The 17,414-nt window shown below is 47.2% G+C and overlaps 1 protein-coding gene across 1 annotated transcript in view; it reads right to left on the bottom strand.

The window, feature by feature from the left end:
- The window catches only part of LOC144784068 (uncharacterized), a 1,315,621-nt gene that overhangs the window by 99,076 nt on the left and 1,199,131 nt on the right, over nt 1-17,414 (bottom strand). The window contains exon 66 of the mRNA XM_078662758.1: nt 460-647. Coding sequence (XP_078518884.1) covers nt 460-647 — 188 coding nt within the window. The remainder of the gene's footprint in view (nt 1-459; nt 648-17,414) is intronic.

The raw sequence follows: 17,414 nt of genomic DNA, 5'->3' as shown, positions 1-17,414 counted from the left end.
TGTGCGTGTGTGTGTGTGTGGCTCTGTGTATGTGTGTGTGTGTGTGGCTCTGTGTGGGTGTAGCTCTCTGTGTGTGTGGCTCTGTGTCTGTGTATGTGTGTGGCTCTCTGTGTGTGTGGCTCTGTGTGTGCAAATGCAATAGGTCTCGCATTTGCGAGAGATTAAGCTATTGGCATTGTAAATGACAATGCAATTTATTTATCTGTTTTCAAAACCAACACATAAATAAAAATGTTGTCATTGACAATGCCAATAGCTCTAACTTTTGCAAAGGCGAGACCGTTGCATTGTAAATGCTTGTGTTCGACAGCACCATGAAACCACCCGGTGTACATGCGCTTTACAAGTCATTCTTAAAATTTACATTAACATTAACGTTATGTCAACTGCCTGATTCCCGATTGTAACAACATTACATGTAACCTTGGCAATAAAGAGCAAATAAACGTTTTCACCAACCAGATCCAAAGCACTCTTCACAGCGGATAGCACACCATGGACAGGTTCAATAAGACGAACATCCTTTACTATACTAGGCAGGAAAGCCTCAATTTTCTTCATATATTCCTCAGTTTTCTCTCGCCAGACGTCTTCCAGCGGCATTAATGTTACCTCATAGTAAGCCGCCTTGAGCGTTTCAAGAGGTTCTGAAAGACAAATAAAAATTACATATATTTATATATGTGGCTAAGTTATGGGCTGTTTCTCAACCTTCTCAGAGTGTCTGATGAAAGAATTCTTTTTGTGCCTTTTTATGCCTTGCTGTTCCAAAAATTGTCTACAACTTCTGGGTTTGCAGGTCTGTGCTTATGTTGAGTACTTGTTGAGAAAACCTATTTTAGCCTCAAAAGCTAGTTATTGAAAAGGATGATGAAAATGTGATGACTGAAAAAAAATGTGATGACGGAAAAAAAAATTGATGACTTCTTTTTCTGTTCATCATAGTTCTGGGAGCTGAACTTTCGTTTGCCTGACACATCTTTCGTATTTGACTAAGAGAAAGTGAAGACAGACTACATGAAAAACAAAAGCGATTGGACTTTATGAATAGTTACACCATTCTTGATTCGGATCTCAATACGCAAACAACCATCTGTGCTTAACACACCAGAAAATGTGTTTTTACTGAGACATCCTTCACATAAAGGACACTGTTTCATAGGCCCCATCTCTGCAAAAGGACCACTTCCTTGTGGCGTCACTTTGGACAACTCATGAGGGTAGCGCAAGTGACATCACTTGCTATTTGACTTCAAAATCAGTTAAAGGAATTGACATCACATAACCTACCTTTCCACCCAACAGAGTGCTAAGCGAGCCAGGACTTGGGCCCTGCCAACAGGGGCGACCTTAGGCATGTGCAAGCTGTGCACCTGCACAGGGCCGCGAAACCCCATGGGCCGCCACACCAATATATATCCTTAATATAATAATCCTCTGAGGATGGATTCATATTTACGTGGCAGCCCCTGGCAGGGATTTGGCACTTCCAAACACCCTGAACCCCCCTCTTCACTGGCCTCCGCGCCTGCGTTCCTCCAGGGGCCCCCTACCTATGGTCCCTGCGCTGGGCCGCCATGAGCCTAGAGCCGCCCCTGCTGCCAAGATTAAGCCCTTTTAATAAAATGTAAAAAAAGAAAACAGATAGTTAAGCAGAGCCCAATAGGGCCCTCTCTTTCTGCTCTCCCCTAGCTAGAAGTAAAGGAACCTACCTGTCTGTTCCACACTGGAGCTGCAATGTAATGTCGAAGGTAGTGGCTATTTTAACACAGGGGCGAAGCAACACCGTGTCCCCAGGACCCAAGATACTATTTCATTCCAGTTGAGTACCAAGTTATACCTGTTTATTTTTAAATGAATCTCGTTAGCTTTTTATTGCTTATGTTTCAGTATGCATTGTGTTATAAATTTGCCTTGATGTCTGTTAATTCAATCATGCTTTGTTCAATAGGACTGTTTATGAATTCGTCTACCATAGGCCTCTGCTTCACATGCATTAGACTGCTCCCCTAGCTACGCAGACTAGTTCATTTTTTGGAGGTTTCTTAGTTAACTTTCTTATGTCACCCCCCTATCCAGACCGCCGTTCTTTTCAAACCAGTTCTCTTCCATGGTTTTGTATTGCTTTAAAAAAATATATATATTCTTTATTAAAAACGTGAGGCAGCAGCATGTTCATAAACAGTGATCAACCACAGACATTAATTAACAACCTCAGCTGCTAAAACTAACAAATGCTATAGCCAGGATTTTGAAAGATCACATGAGTGCTTAATAAAGACAGAGGTGTTACAAAGCCATTCAAAGTGATTGTGTGCAACAAAATACGGGATTCATGCTATACACATAATAGCCCCTTAATGAGCCCTGTTGTGTTGTTGGGGGTTGTGTGGTACCTGGGGGCATGAGCTAGGGTCCTACACTCTGAGGGCACCTGTGACCAGCTAGGCCTAACACATGGCCGTATGAAATTACTGACACGGGCACTGGAGGATGTTCATGGCTCTCCGTACTCTCGCCAAGTGGCGTACGTGCATGCGTGGCCTCTCTTTATTGAACCAGGTCACGTGACCTAACGCAGCGCGCCTGTTACGTCACAGGCGCGCCTAAGCTGGAACACAACATTCCTCCTAAAACATGAAAGAAGAAAATGCGAATACATATGTTCAACATGGAGTCTCTTAATGGCAGACTCTGGGCTTGAGGCACATCAGATCAAAGTGCACAGTTAAGATTCATAGCAAATATCAAAACCATATAATTATATCAGAACAGTCTTACATAAAATGATCACGAAGACGACGGGATGGTTCTGGATTGCTTCTCAACCTGTATTGGGACCTCCCTCGGTTCTGGGTGACGTCATCACTGGTCAGGGTTGTGGATCGTGGGCTGGTGGTCTCGGACTCAGGATCCTCTGGGTCCACACTAGTGTTCTCAGCGTCGTCAGAACTTTCACTGTTCTCTTCAGGAGTGGTGTTTCTCAAATGACCCTCTTGGGCTTCAGTTGTGTCCAAGACGGCTGGACTTGCGGCCGCCCTGTTTGCTGGTGGTTCTGAAGTTAGTCTCTGCTCCGGTTCAGGGTGAAACAGTTTGAAGTGTGACACATTCCGGGTCACTACTTCTCTCCCTCTGGAGGCTATTATGCGGGTGCCTTTCACACTGACAACTCGCCATGGTTCCTGTTCATAGGTCAGTCTAAATTTTCCGCTGGTTACTCTGTTCTTTAACAGTACCAGGTCTCCTCTGTTAATCCGGGCTGCCACAGCTCTCCTCCTCTGGCTGACTTGGGCATAGGATTTTTGTCGCTTCCTTGCAATTCTGCTTTCATCAGCCACCTCCGGTGTCCATTGGGGATGATGAGGAATGGAGTCTGCCACCACGCGTCCCATGAGAACATGTGCCGGGGCTACCCCCGTGGTGGTGTGGGGTGTTTGTCTGTAGCTCCGCAGGAATGTAAATATGGCCATTTCCACTGACTGTCCTTTATCATGCGCGATCCGAATTACTTTGTTGAGGGTTCGCATGAAGCGTTCAGCTTCACCATTGGCTTGTGGCCAGCGAGGGGTGATGCGGCGGTGCCGGGTTCTTAGGGCATTCAAGTAGTTGGCTAATTCCTGGCCTTGGAATGGGGGGCCGTTGTCCGTCCGCAGTTCACATATCACTCCGTGTGCGGCTATGATTTTTTCCAGTTTGGGTAGTACTTCAGCGGCACTGGTAGTGGCTATGATTTCTACTTCGGGATATTTGGAGTGATCATCTATTACAACCATGGTGTGTCGCCCATCAGGTAGGCTTCCGAAGTCCATGCTGACACACTCCCACGGTTGTCGAGGCCGAGGTTCGACTAGGACTGGCGCTTCTCGCGGAACGTCCCCCGTGACTTGGCAGGCTGCGCAGGATCGTACGGTCTTTTCAACTAGATCATCCATGAGTGGGAACCACACTTTGGTTCTCAATCTTGCCTTGGTTTTAACCATCCCTTGATGGCCGACATGGGCCAGTTGCACTACCTGGTCTGTCAAGGCAGAGGGTATTACCAGCCGGTGGCCCCGTAGCAGGCAGCCTGTGTTGTCTTCATTCAGTTCTCCTCTCACGTGGTGCAGGCTCTCCATGATGCGTTGGGCTTCCGGTGTGAGTATTCTCCAGTTTTCCTTGGCGCGGTGCCAATTTCCACTCCGAAGGGCTTTCCGTGCTCTTTGTAGACAATCGTCCTTTAAAGTGGCCTCTGCGATGTCGCTCATGGATAGGGGCCGTGGACATGATCGTGCAGTGACACACCTGACATAGGCTTCCGTGTCTTCGGCGTCCTCCATTTCCTCTGGTGTGGCTGCCCGTGGATGCCGTGAGAGGTAGTCCGCTGGATTGCGTGACCCTGGTTGGTATTCCACCTGGCAATTGTAGTCTTGGAGCTGTAGCATCCATTTTTCTATGCGGGTGGTGGTTTCGTCGAGGTCCCCGAGAATAGTGCGACCAGTGGTTTATGATCCGTGATTACTGTGAACGGCTTTCCATATAGATAGAGATGAAAGTGTCTGCACCCCCAGTGTATGGCTATTGCCTCTTTTTCAATCTGTGAGTAGCGTTGCTCAGTGTCTGTGAGTGAACGGCTAGCAAACGCTACCGGGGCCCAATCCATCTCGTCCCGCTGTTTCTGCATGAGCACCGCACCTAGCCCTGCTGGACCGGCATCTACTGCCACTAGGGTGAGCTTCCGGGGGTCAAAGAATGCTAAGGTGGTGGTATCTGAAAGTGCTGCTTTGATGCTCTCGAAGGCTTTCTCTTGCTCCGGTCCCCATGTCCAGGGCGTGGAATCTTTCGTGAGTTCTCTCAATGGGAGTGTGAGGTTGGCAAGATCTCGGATAAATCTCCCACAGTAGTTGACCATTCCCAGGAAACTGCGGACTTTGGTGACGGTGGTGGGGGCAACAGCTTCTTTGACGTCTTTCACTTTCTCGGGGTCAGGGTTGACTCCATCAGCGGAGAATGTGTATCCGAAGAACCCTATCTTCTGCCTCAGAAATTCACATTTTTCCCGGTGTAGAGTGAGACCCGCTTCTCTCAGCCTTCGGAACACCTGCGCCAGTCGCTGCTTGTGCTCTGCTATGGTGCGGGCGTGTATCATGATGTCATCACTGACGTTGATTACACCCGGTATGTCAGCAATCAGTTCTTGAATTACGTTCTGGAACACTTCCGCCGCGCTGGATATGCCGAAGCTGAGTCGAGTGTACCTTCGGAGTCCCACGTGGGTCGAGAACGTCGTTATGTTCCGTGATTCTTCATCTAGCACCAGTTGGTGGTATCCGGACCGGAGATCCAGTTTCGAAAACCAGCATGCCCCCGCCATCTCTCCAATCAGGTCATTAATGGTAGGCGTGATGTGGCGTTCCCTTTTGATGGCGGCATTGGGAAGGCGCATATCCACACAAATCCGGACGGCTCCCGGTTGTTTCGGCTTCCGTGTCACCACGATGGGCGATACCCACGGTGTGGGGCCCGTCACTTTTTCAATGATGCCCGCTGCCTCTAGCTTTTTGAGTTCTTCTTCTACCAGGGGTCTGAGGTGGAAGGCGATACGGCGATGTCTCAATGCCACCGGCTGAACGGCCTGGTCGATGTGTAGGTGTATTTCGCGACCTGTGAATTTTCGGATACCCTTGAAGATGTCTGAGAAGTCCGTTACAAGCTGCTGCACCGACTCTTGGTGAACTCCTAATGCGAATGTGACGACTCCGAGTTGTTCTGCGGCCCTGCATCCGAGCAGCATGCCCTGCCCATCTTCCGATACGAAAACGTTCGTGGTGACGGTCCTGTTGCCATGGTTGATTACCGTCCTGAACTTTCCTCTGATTTTGAGAGGGGTGTCCTGACCGTATGCAAATACAGTGATGGCGATGGACTTAGGGTGGGGGGCCGATCCATTGTCCTGTATAGGGCTGCACTCATGAGGTTGATAGTTGCTCCTGTATCGACCACGGCCATGATCTCTTGCTCTGCCACTCTGATGCAGCACTGCGGAAGTTTCCTGGCTCGTCGAGTAGCTGTGCCAATCATGTGCACTTTGTGCACCGTCCTTTCCTCTTCTTCGTCATCATCCATATCGCTCTGGCTCGGGTCACCTTCTGGTATTGCATTCACCACCTGCCGTGGTTTGCGGAACTTCTTTGAGCGGCATACCTTTTCGAAGTGATTAAATCTGCCACACCCTGAGCATCGCTTCCCTCGAGCCGGGCATTCTGCTGCTGGGTGGGGTGGGCCTCCACAGTATCCACAGGATTTCCCTGTTACACCTGCCAATGTTCCAGAGGGTGTCTTGTTCCATTTGGTCGGGGATTTGACCTGGATCTTGTTGACTGGTTCCGCTTTTACCGGCGCTTGGAGGGCTGCCTCCATGTGAGCAGCTCGAGCTTTGGACAGTTCTTTCGTGCGGCCGAGGGTCAAAATATCGGCTAACGGTTTTCCTGATTCTTCCAGGATTTGCTCTCTTAACTTGCATGAGGCGCAGCCCTGAATTATTTGACCTCTTATTTCTTCAGTGGTGTCTGCGAATCCACAGGACAACGCCAGTCGCTTTAGCCTGGCGTGATACGTGTCCAGTAACTCCTCCGGCAGTTGCCGGCTTGCCTGAAGATGAACCTTTCATAGTCCTGATTGGCCATGGGTTCAAAGTATGCATTCAGGGCGTTGAGGAGTGAGTGATGAGTCTTTGGTGTCGCCTCTGTTAGTGTCTTGGCGATGGTGTGCACGTCCTTGCCCCCTAGGTGGAGCACCATGGCTCTCTTCTGTTCTTTGTGAACTTTGGTGGCCTCGAAAAAGACCAGCAGCTGGTCCACCCAGTCCTTCCATTTGGGGGCTAGTGATGACGGTGAGCCTTCCACCACAAAGGGCTCAATGGGTGGTATTGTGGCCATAGCTCGACTGTTGGGAGACAGGGCACCGTATGTTGGGTAAGCTGAGGTCCGCTCGCCGGAGCGTTGACGTCGGCAAGATTGGTGTGGTCACTGCCAATGCTTGTTCCTCACCCTCTTCGAGGTGTTAACCCAGGCTCCGTGTGGGGAGCGGGACGTGTGTGTAGGCAAGTCTCTGTCTTCCTCCTTATTCGGCTGTGTGCATAGCAGCCCACCGCGCTTGTCCTCCTTGCGCTAATGGGGCCGTCTGCAGCAGCGCAACGCACTGCGTCCGCGCGATGCGTGAGGTAAGGCAGGGGCGCGGCCCAGGCGTCGGGATCCGGATGCGTGGGCGTACTTCACGCACCGGCGGCTAGCCTGGGTGCGGCGCTGTCCAGGGGCGTCGAGGCGCAGCTGGGGAGCCAGCGGGTTGAAGGACGGAAGCAGCAGCGCGCCCGGTGAGGGCTGGGGAGAAGACAGTAGTCTAGCGAGCGAGGCGCAGGGACATGGAACGGCTCACCTGCAGGTCCGGCGGAGCTCCGCGTGCTGTACTCCTTCTTGCCCAGTGTGTGGGGCCTCGGGGCACGAGCACCGCGAGCAGGGGCATAAGCTCGCAGCCGCCTCGAGATAGGGCAGGCGCACCACACACACGGCGAGGGCACGACCACCCTCGTCGCCAGTTGTTGTGTTGTTGGGGGTCGTGTGGTACCTGGGGGCATGAGGTAGGGTCCTACACTCTGAGGGCACCTGTGACCAGCTAGGCCTAACATGTGGCCGTATGAAATTACTGACACGGGCACTGGAGGATGTTCATGGCTCTCCGCACTCTCGCCAAGTGGCGTACGTGCGTGCGTGGCCCCTCTTTATTGAACCAGGTCACGTGACGTAACGCAGCGCGCCTGTTACGTCACAGGCGCGCCTAAGCTGGAACACAACAAGCTCTTATGATTGGGCCATCCTTTTTAATTCCTTCATTAAGTTATGTATATCAGGACCTTGATAACATTTACACTGGTTGTTTGTTTCATCTCTTACATTCGAAGGTAAGTTTTTTATGTACCATGTTAACTTGAAGGCCACACCTAGAAATTCACAAACGATTATTTAAAATTTTTGTAGCGCTATCCTTTGGCGCTCTTTCAAAAGAACTCTGGCTACAATGATTAGACCAAAATTCTTCAAGTGATCAAATTAGAAAAACATGTTAATACCAGTTGTATTTGGTTTTCCTGATACAATTTGGGCCATAGCTCTACAAATACCTGTAGAAAATAATGAGTCAGGCGTACCCTAGCATTTAAACAACTACAACGCTTGCAAAACTTGCAGGTCAAACAAAATGAACTCAGCGCACACAGGATCAAATTATATTTTGACGGTGTTCTATTGTAAGCTACTTACAGCGAAAACAATAATTTTCTATTCTATGAGCTGACAACGAAAACACTGTATGACACTACCTCTATTCAATGGCAGTGGTATAACAATTTTCCAAGAGTGTGTGCCCTTGGTGTTTCCCTCCTGTCCAAGTAGTCAATGGAAGCTTTTTTTTCTTAATTTGTTTTATTTTTTCTTCGAGTCAGAACAATCACATCAATCTTACATAATTTTGATCACATGTTAATACATATCATTACAAAATTGAATGAACGGAAGTAAAACATAAATGTACATAAGGCAGGAATCAATAACCTTCATCTGCCAGGATTAGCCCAACAACTTCACTGCCAGGTATTACATCCATTGTAGTTTGGACCAAATCTTAACCACCTTTTTGACTCCTCTAGGTCCGCGTGCCTTGGCTATTGCCATTTCACACTCATATGTCTGTTGGAGTATTGCCCAGAATTCAGCTACTCTAGGTGGTGTTTCATCCACCCATGCCCTGGCAATGCATAAGCATGAGCTAACTATGATGACTGATGTCAGGGACAAAGATTAGAATTCCACCCACTCTGGGCGCCAATTAATATTTCTTTGTTACTTAAACAGAAATCCAACCCCATCTGTTTGAATATCAATTGAAATAAACTATTCCAAAATGCTTTCAAGGCCAGACATTAAATAAACATATGAGCAATGTCTGCTGCATATAGATTACATTTTGGACAATATACATGTGATGAATTCATAGAGGATGTCCATTTAGAAATACGTTCAGGTGTATTATGCAGCATATATACCGTTTTAAATTTTTGCATTTTGAGATTAACAGATAATATTGCCCGGTCCAGTATTTTCTGTGCCTTTTTGCATGTCTGTACCAGCTATTGTAGTTGTTAATCGTTGGCCCCAATTTGCTGCTACCTGCGTGCTATCATCTTCAACGTAAGACATAAACTCCTGATATACAGGGCCGGACTGGCCGTAGCGGGCAGCGGCAATCCCCCGGTGCGCCGCATGGGTGGGGGTCGGTTTTGGGCCCCTGGGGGCTGATTTTGTTACAGGTCCTTTTTTCAGCAAAATCGGCCCTGTAACAAAATCGGCCGAAAACCGGCCCTGGCAAAGAGCTCAGTGGGAAGCCCCAACCCCCCCCGGGGGGGGGGGGGCACTTTGCCAGGGCCGGTTTTGGTTCCCAGTCCGGCCCTGCTGATATATAGTACTTATGTCACATTTTCGAGATTGATATAATAACAAATAGACTGCAGAGGTCTCCTGCTCGTTGTTAAATTCTCATTTATGGGTGATAGTCCCTAACCTGAAGATATTTAAAAAAAAATCTTTGCGATGTCAATGAAAGCTTTTGGAAAATGATTAATTCATGGTATGACGTAACTGATATACATGCCCAGGTCAAGTTGCCCAACTGTGACCAGCCCATGCGCGATACTTTGGATACAATATGAGAAGTAAATTATAGATGCTGATCATGTTATGTTAAATGCATTTGCAGCGTGCGCAGATACTCCACAGAGTGTCCTGGCGCGAACTTGGAAAATGCAAAGAGGAAACAGGAGTCAGATCAAAGAACTAGAAGTAAAGGGTTTTACCTTTTTCTTGAAGATTACAGATTCCTGGATGCCATGCAGGACTAGGGGTAGTGCATTCCATGCCATAGCCGCTTTCCGAACAAAGGAACTCCAGCTGAGCCTTTGTTGGTTGAACCTAGGGGTCTGCACCAGGAGTTGAGAAGAAGAACGCAACTGTCTTGCTGGATTATAGAAAGCAAATCTCTTCTGTAGGTAAATAGAGCCCAATCCAAATAAAGCACTATGGGCAATAGCCAAATTTTTTAATTTTATTCGGGACTCCACTGGGAGCCAGTGAAGAGAGCGCAAATGACCGCGTACACTGCTCCTGCTAGACAAACCCAGCAGGAGTCTGGCAGCCGAATTCTGAACTACCTGCAATTTATTCAAGAGGTAGCCGGGGATCCCAGCATAAAGTGCTTTAGCATATTCCAAGTGGGACAGAATCAAAGCGCCAACAACAGTTTCTTTAGCAGGTCTTAGGAGGAAAAGAAGAAACTTCCTCAAAGCTTTCAGAGTGCCAAAACAGGACCCAGCCAACGTCTTGACCTGAGTAGAAAAAGTCAGGTTCTCATTGAACCAAACCCCCACATTTTTTTTGCAACATTTCCCTTTGCGCTAGGCAAAGGGAAGCCCAGGGGCCACAGCCTCTCTCTGAAGTTAGCAGGAAATAAGCCATACAAGAGAACCTCTGACTTCTCTTAATTAAACTTCAATTGCGCCTGAGAGAGCCAGCGAAAAACAGAGGTCAGACAGTGTTGAGCAGGGAGGACTGAGTCATCGTCCCTACCCCAGGAAAACAGAAGCTGGGTGTCATCAGCGTAGGCCATCACCTTAGCCCCTAATGACTCTGCTAGATAAACCAGCGGGGTAACATAGATGTTAAAGAGGAGGGGACTAAGGGATGACCCCTGCAGGACACCCGTAGCCACTTTTTGGGGCGTAGAGGCACACGGTGGAAGCCAGACCTGCTGCTTGCGGCCATCGAAAAAAGACCTAATCCAGCCCCAAACAGAGCCGGATATGCCGATCTCCGAGAGGCGATCGAGGAGCAGGGAGTGGGGCAATGAATGTATTGAATGCCGCCAAGAGATCTAGCATGATAAATGTGGCTCTCTCGCCGGCATCCAGACACTCGTGGATTGCTTCAGACACCTCTAGCAATGCTGACTCCGTGCTATACAAATCGCGGAAGGCAGATAGTGCAGGGTGTAACAAACCCGATGCCTTAACTTAATTGGTAATTTGATTTGTAACCACCTTCTCACAGACCTTAGCCAGACTAGACAAAAGCGAGATTGGGCGGTAGTTTCCAGGAGTTAATGGGTCCAGGGACGGCTTCTTAAGCAGGGGGAGAATTTGAGCCTGCTTCCAGAACATCGGAACAGAAGCCTCCCGCAAGGACATGTTGACAATTTGATTAACTTCGGGATTTATAATGTCCGCCGCAGCAGCCAGAAGTCTGGCTGCACAAGGATCAGTTGGAGGGCCCAACTTCAGGGCTTTAAGGATTTTGAGGGTGCCAGACAGATCTATAGGCACAGAATGTGTTGGTAAAGGTTTGGCTGAAGGCCGGCCAGAGGGGGAAGCTGTAGGCAGAGTGGCACAGGAGAAGAAACTAGCTTGTATGGTACAAATTTTGTCCCAAAAAAACTTTGCAAGCGTGTTACACTCCGAAACTGGGGTGGCCCGAGCCTGGGCACTAGGGAACATAAAACTTTTCACAATATAGAAGATTTCTTTTGAGTTATTACTGGCCTGGTCAATACGTAGAGTAAAGTATCGGCTTTTAGCGATCACTATAGCGGCGTAATAGCTTTTTTGTTTGGATCTGAGTGAGTGTTTTGCCATAGGACAATAGCCGCTGGAACGCCAAGCCCTCCCCAGTATTTTACACTCATGTTTCAGGGCTTTCAACTCTGGAGAAAACCAAGGCTTAGAGGGAGAATGTCTTGCCAGCTTAAGCCGGCACGTTGAGGATAGAGCAGACACCAAGTCAGAGATCCATTCAGTAAACCTGGTCAAATTCCTTTCCAGATCCTGCTGAAAGGAAGGCTGGGAGGCAGCCAAAGTGATAATAAACTGGGGAGGGTCGATTTTACTGAATGTCGGGGGGCGATTGCAGTGAGCCAGCTTGGCGGGCTGGGTGACTTCCCAGGAAAAACAAATAAGGAAGTGATCTGACCAAGCAACAGGAGAGGGCTTGACCACCAGAATAGGGAAGTTAGAATGGATGGGATCTAAGATGTTACCCCCTTGATGAGTGGGATGAGTGACCCACTGAGAAAGTTGGGCCATTTGAAGGGAGCCAGAGAAATCACCGAATCGCTAGCCTCAAGTTGATCGAGGTGAAGATTCACATCTCCCAGGACCATGTAATGGGCAAAACGCAGTGCTCGCTTAGCTACCGCATCCCCACAGGATTCAAGAAAGACGTCAGCCAGACCAGGGGGACGATTGATGAGGGAGCCACCTAATGTGAAATAAGCCGAAAACTGGATACTGAAATCCAAAACCTCACACTCGCCCCATAGGCTAGATGTTTCGCTACAGAGAACCCAGAATGCAAAATCGCCAAACCACCCCCTCTGCCGACTGGGCGGTCCAAACGTCAAAGCTTATAACCAGCAGGTGTAGCCAGCGCGACAGTAGGGTTGGAGGAAGAGTCCAGTCAAGTCTCTGTAACAAACAGCAGGTCTAATGAGTTGTCAGAGACCAGGTCGAACACGACCACATGATGCTTCCACAGTGATCTAGCATTAATAAGAGCAGCTCTAATACGCGAAACCCTCAAAGATTTATTGGACAAAATGCTGGAAGAGAGCTCTAATTTTGGAGTAAAGTGCAAGGGCAAGAGGGAGGCCGCAATGTTTTTAAAAACACACCCGATAATTGAAGGACATTACTAGCAGACGACCCAACTCGGGCAGCATAACAGGCCCTGGCCGCTGACTTAACGCTGACAGGCGCAGATGGGCTTGCGCATGACAGCAGCCACTGCCAGAGGCACTCCCCCTTCATAATGTGGCCAATCTGTTAGGAGACGTGAATATCACATCAACAATGGGTCACTTCCACTTAGTTCAGGGGTACCAATCGTAGGCACTGGAGCACTGCATGCATTTCAGAATTTTAAGAAATCCAAATAAAATCTGAATACAATTCATTTAAATAGAATTCAATTATATAATTAATGGTTAGTCTGACATTCTGCCATCAATTCAACGCTCACCCATGACTTCGCCACTCATTCATATGTGAAGGAGCCAAGTTTACCAATAAAGAAAAGTGCAATACTGAGCCTGCTCAATCCATCTTCCAGACTGAAAGGCAGTTTGAGAGATCCACTTATCTGGCCAGAAGCAACCCTTATGTTTATAAGTAATTCAATCTCTTGACAAAAAGGATATTCTTTGATGCCACTATTTGGAACATTTCACACCCGAATGTGGAAGATCTACTTTTGGTCCCATGTTTTAGCCTGTTTTTAATTGTTTCTAATATAATTTACACAGAAAAACCATTGTTCAAGTGCTGATCTTGATATCACTTCTCACTCATTATGAATTGCATTAGAACCTAAATATCCTACAGGGAGGTTCCTGAGTGGTATGTGTTGTGAAAACTGTGAACATTTTTCCTTACATAACCCATGCATTTAGTTTTTTTACCAAAATAACTCTTATCATACAAACTACTTTCTGCTGATAATCTGGGTGAAATTGCACTTGGGGGCATAACTTTGTCTATAAAAATCAAACCAGATAGCAACAGGCTACTGATTAGAGCACAAAATGTAACACGGCCACAGAGTAGATCAATTTCACAGTTCCAGAGAGCCATTTCATGCTTGAAGCAGCCGCCCGCATATGAAAATTACTCAGAAAAGCATACCAGAAGGAAAACAAAAATTATGTGAACCACACAAAATATTAAAAAGGTAATTATGTGTGATTTTGCTTGAGTGAAAAAATACTCACCTGGCTTAGTGGTAAGGGGATATGAGATAGCCACAATCTATCTCCCATTTCTTTCCACTTCCACATGCTATCTGAATAGTACCTTTTACCACATGGTTAAAGCGTTCTACCGTGCCATTTCCTGCTGGAGGGTAAACTAAGGTTTATAAATGTTTCACTCCATTTCTTCTTAGGAATTGCTCTGCCTCTGTAGCCTTGAATTCTGATCCATAATCACTTAATAGTTTTTTTACAAACCTTCTGTCATCAATACAGAATCCAAAACCCTCACCACCATTTCTGCATCTCCTTTTTGTACTACTTCCAACGCAAACCACTTACTGTAATAGTCTATAAGTACAATGATACATTTGAACACACCTATTTCAGTCTGACAAGACCTACAAAGTCCACAGCTAACATCTCCCAAACCGTTTTAGGAGACTTTGTAGCCATCAATGCTGGTCTCATAGTCTTTTCACTCTTATACGACCCAGCACATTGCACACAGCTCCATAGACGCCTCTCTATATCCAGATACATTCCTGGCCACCCATATGAGGATTTCACTCTTTTCTTTGTTCTGACTATCCCTAAATATCCCTCATAACATACTTTCAACACGTTGGGCCTGTTCACGATGCCATTATTGCAGTAAAGGGACTGGCCGACAGGTAGTCAGCAGTCCAGACCGTAAATTAAGATCCGACCACCATCGAGGTGGTTGGAAACATGCCTCTCTGTATTGAGGCTTGTGTTGCGGCCCGGAAAAGGGTCGCAGCACAAGCCCCAATGCCAAAAGGCATGTTTTTAAACATTCCTGCGCTCTGTGGCAGTCACTAAGTGGTGCCTGCCACACGATGAATGGATGTGGTGCCCCCGTGGGCCCTTAGCAGAGGGCCAAAAGGGACAGGGGCCCTGCTAGGGGCCCCAAAAGAGCCTTTCCACCAGCCTTTTTAATGTCGAAAAAACCGACATGAAATTGCTAGCGGAAAGGTGGAGAGTAATCCCCACAATGGTGCCTGGAAAGGCACACCTCCATTGTTAGGAATGCGATCCCACCTACCAACCAGTCGACAGGCGCTGTCAGACGGTCCCTCGAGCAATGTGATCTGACCGACCGCATCGTAACGCCACGGTCTGACTGTGGACGTAGATGTCCTGGAGACTGACACTGACAGCACATCATTGTCGGTCCCGCCGACATTGTGATGAGGCCCACTGCCTGTTAAACACTGCGGTAGCACAATTCTTTCTCCCCTCCCTACAAAATCCATTTCAATTCCTAGGTCATTCCTAACCTCCCAGACGTCTTTTACCCCATCTGAACAACTCCTTTTTATTAATCTGACATTTATGCTTGACACCAGCTAGTGGGTGGGGCGGCACATGGCTCTGCACTAACCAAATGAAGTAAACATTCCCAGGGATAAGCCTACCCACTTTTGCAGCAGTTGTTGTTTACTTTACTGCTAACAATTGCACAGTACCCCTCACTCCTAAAATCTAAGGTGGGGAACCCATCACCCTTTGTGCAGAGTTTGTGTGCACACCCAGAGTTGTAGCCATGGTAATAGGCAGTCCTGTCCTCTGTGGCCTAGTTCTGGGGATAACTTCCTTCGCCACCCAAGGTTTGGTGCCTTCCTGACTGGAAGGGAAAACATGGGGACTTTCTAGGTGTCACCTAACAATTGCTTGTGACAGGGGAGGACCTTTTGAAGTAAATTAAGTTCCTGAGTACATTCCAACTGGACTTTATGCCAGGGGAACAGAAACATCCCCCAGCGGCCAAGCTATTGCCTCCGCTCTGAGAGCAGTTTTCACACCTCATCAAGGCTAAACACTCCCTTGGCTACTGCCGATGACCTCAAGGACCTTTAGGCAGGGCAAAAGCAATTTTTGTAAAGTTATTTTTCCAGAATATCTATTACAAATGTAACCAATATTCGGTTGGGCTCAATAAAGAAAGGATACATATCTGATCCTGTGCTTAAAAAGGATGGTGTAATCATATGTCTGGTTGGTCCCAAACCAGAGATAGCAGAATTAATATGTAATCCTGCTTCCTATTATTCTCCAAGGCCCAGCCAGAACCTTCTTGCAGTGAAAATATCTTTTGGTACTAGTTACGGTAAGTAATTGTTATTTTAAAATGTCTACATTCCCTAGTTAAATACCATGCAACCTGCCATTTGAGCTGAAGTCTTACATAGGTGTGACTTATTAGTTTTAAAAGGTAGGTTTTCTCAGGTCAAAAAGGATTATTTTGACAAGGCAGGCTGAAGATTTTCAACTGCAGTTGCCAAATTACAAAAGTAGGCCTGGGGCCATGTTTGCGTAGTCATTCTGGTGGGTAGCATAGTGGTGCTTTATGGCCAGACACGGTTTGCGATTGCCAATGGGGTTGCCAATTGCATGCCTCATACATATTCATGAGGCAAGCACAATTTGCGACCCCATTGGGAATGGCTAGCACTCCCAGAGATTGTGGCCTGCTGGGTTCAGCAGACCACCATGTCTGTGACTGCTTTTTAAATGGATGTATGATGTTACAACGCACACTTTTACAACGCATACCTTTACAACGCATTTTTTACACCGCAACATCCATTTCAACGCACACCATTACAACGCATACCATTACAACGAATTCTTAAAAAATACCTTTACAACGCATTCCACTACAACGCATACTACATTTACAATGCATACCATTACAACGCATTACATTACATTGCATATAAGGTAAGTGTTGGATAGTGTAGGGGTTAAAATTACTATTCTAACTCCAGGGGGTGCAACAGTAGGGAAGGTTTTGGATAGTGTAGGGGTTAAAATTACTATTCTAACTCCAGGGGGTGCAACAGTAGGGTAAGTGTTGGATGGTAAGTTTTGCGTTGTAATAGTATGCGTTGTAATGACTGCGTTGTAATGGTAGGCGTTGTAGTGGTGTGCGTTGTAGTGTCATGCGTTGTAATGACTGCGTTGTAAATGTATGCGTTGTAATGGATGTTGCGTTGTAAAAGTTTCGTTGTAATGGTAGTGCGTTGTAAAAATTGCGTTGTATACCTTTTTAAATACAGCAAAACCAAAGGTGGTGATGGACGGAGCGCTTTAAATGCTTTTTAAATACAGCATTTTTTTTAAATGCAGCCCGTTTTTCTTAGAGGAAAACGGGATGCATTTAAAAAGAAAAATTAAACTTTTCAGTTTCAGTTTTTAAGGGCAGGCAGTGGTCCCTGGGACAACTGCCTGCTCTTAAAAAAATTTTTCTCACACACTCACAAAGGGAAGGGGTCCCCTGGGGAACCCTTTTCGTTTACAGGTGGTTTACTACCTACTTGAAGTAGGTGGTAAACAGCAAGTGTTTTGCAGCCACAAATGCGGTCGCAAAACAATCGTGAATTTCATTGGAACTCGCTATTAGGAAGGGACACCCCATCCTAAGAGCAAGAGTCGTAAACGCTATTTTGCGAGTCAGTGACTCGCAAAATAGCGTTTATACATGCCAGGACTCTTTTTTGCAGTCGCAAGCGGACCCAACGCCCGTCGTACATCTGCCCCTAAGTCCATAGGTGGCATTTAACTTTCCCCAA

This window comes from Lissotriton helveticus, chromosome 10 (genome assembly GCF_964261635.1).
Source record: "Lissotriton helveticus chromosome 10, aLisHel1.1, whole genome shotgun sequence".
NCBI classification, from domain to species: domain Eukaryota; kingdom Metazoa; phylum Chordata; class Amphibia; order Caudata; family Salamandridae; genus Lissotriton; species Lissotriton helveticus.
The sequence above is the reverse complement of the archived record's forward strand: the minus strand, read 5'-3'. Positions and strand labels throughout refer to the sequence as shown.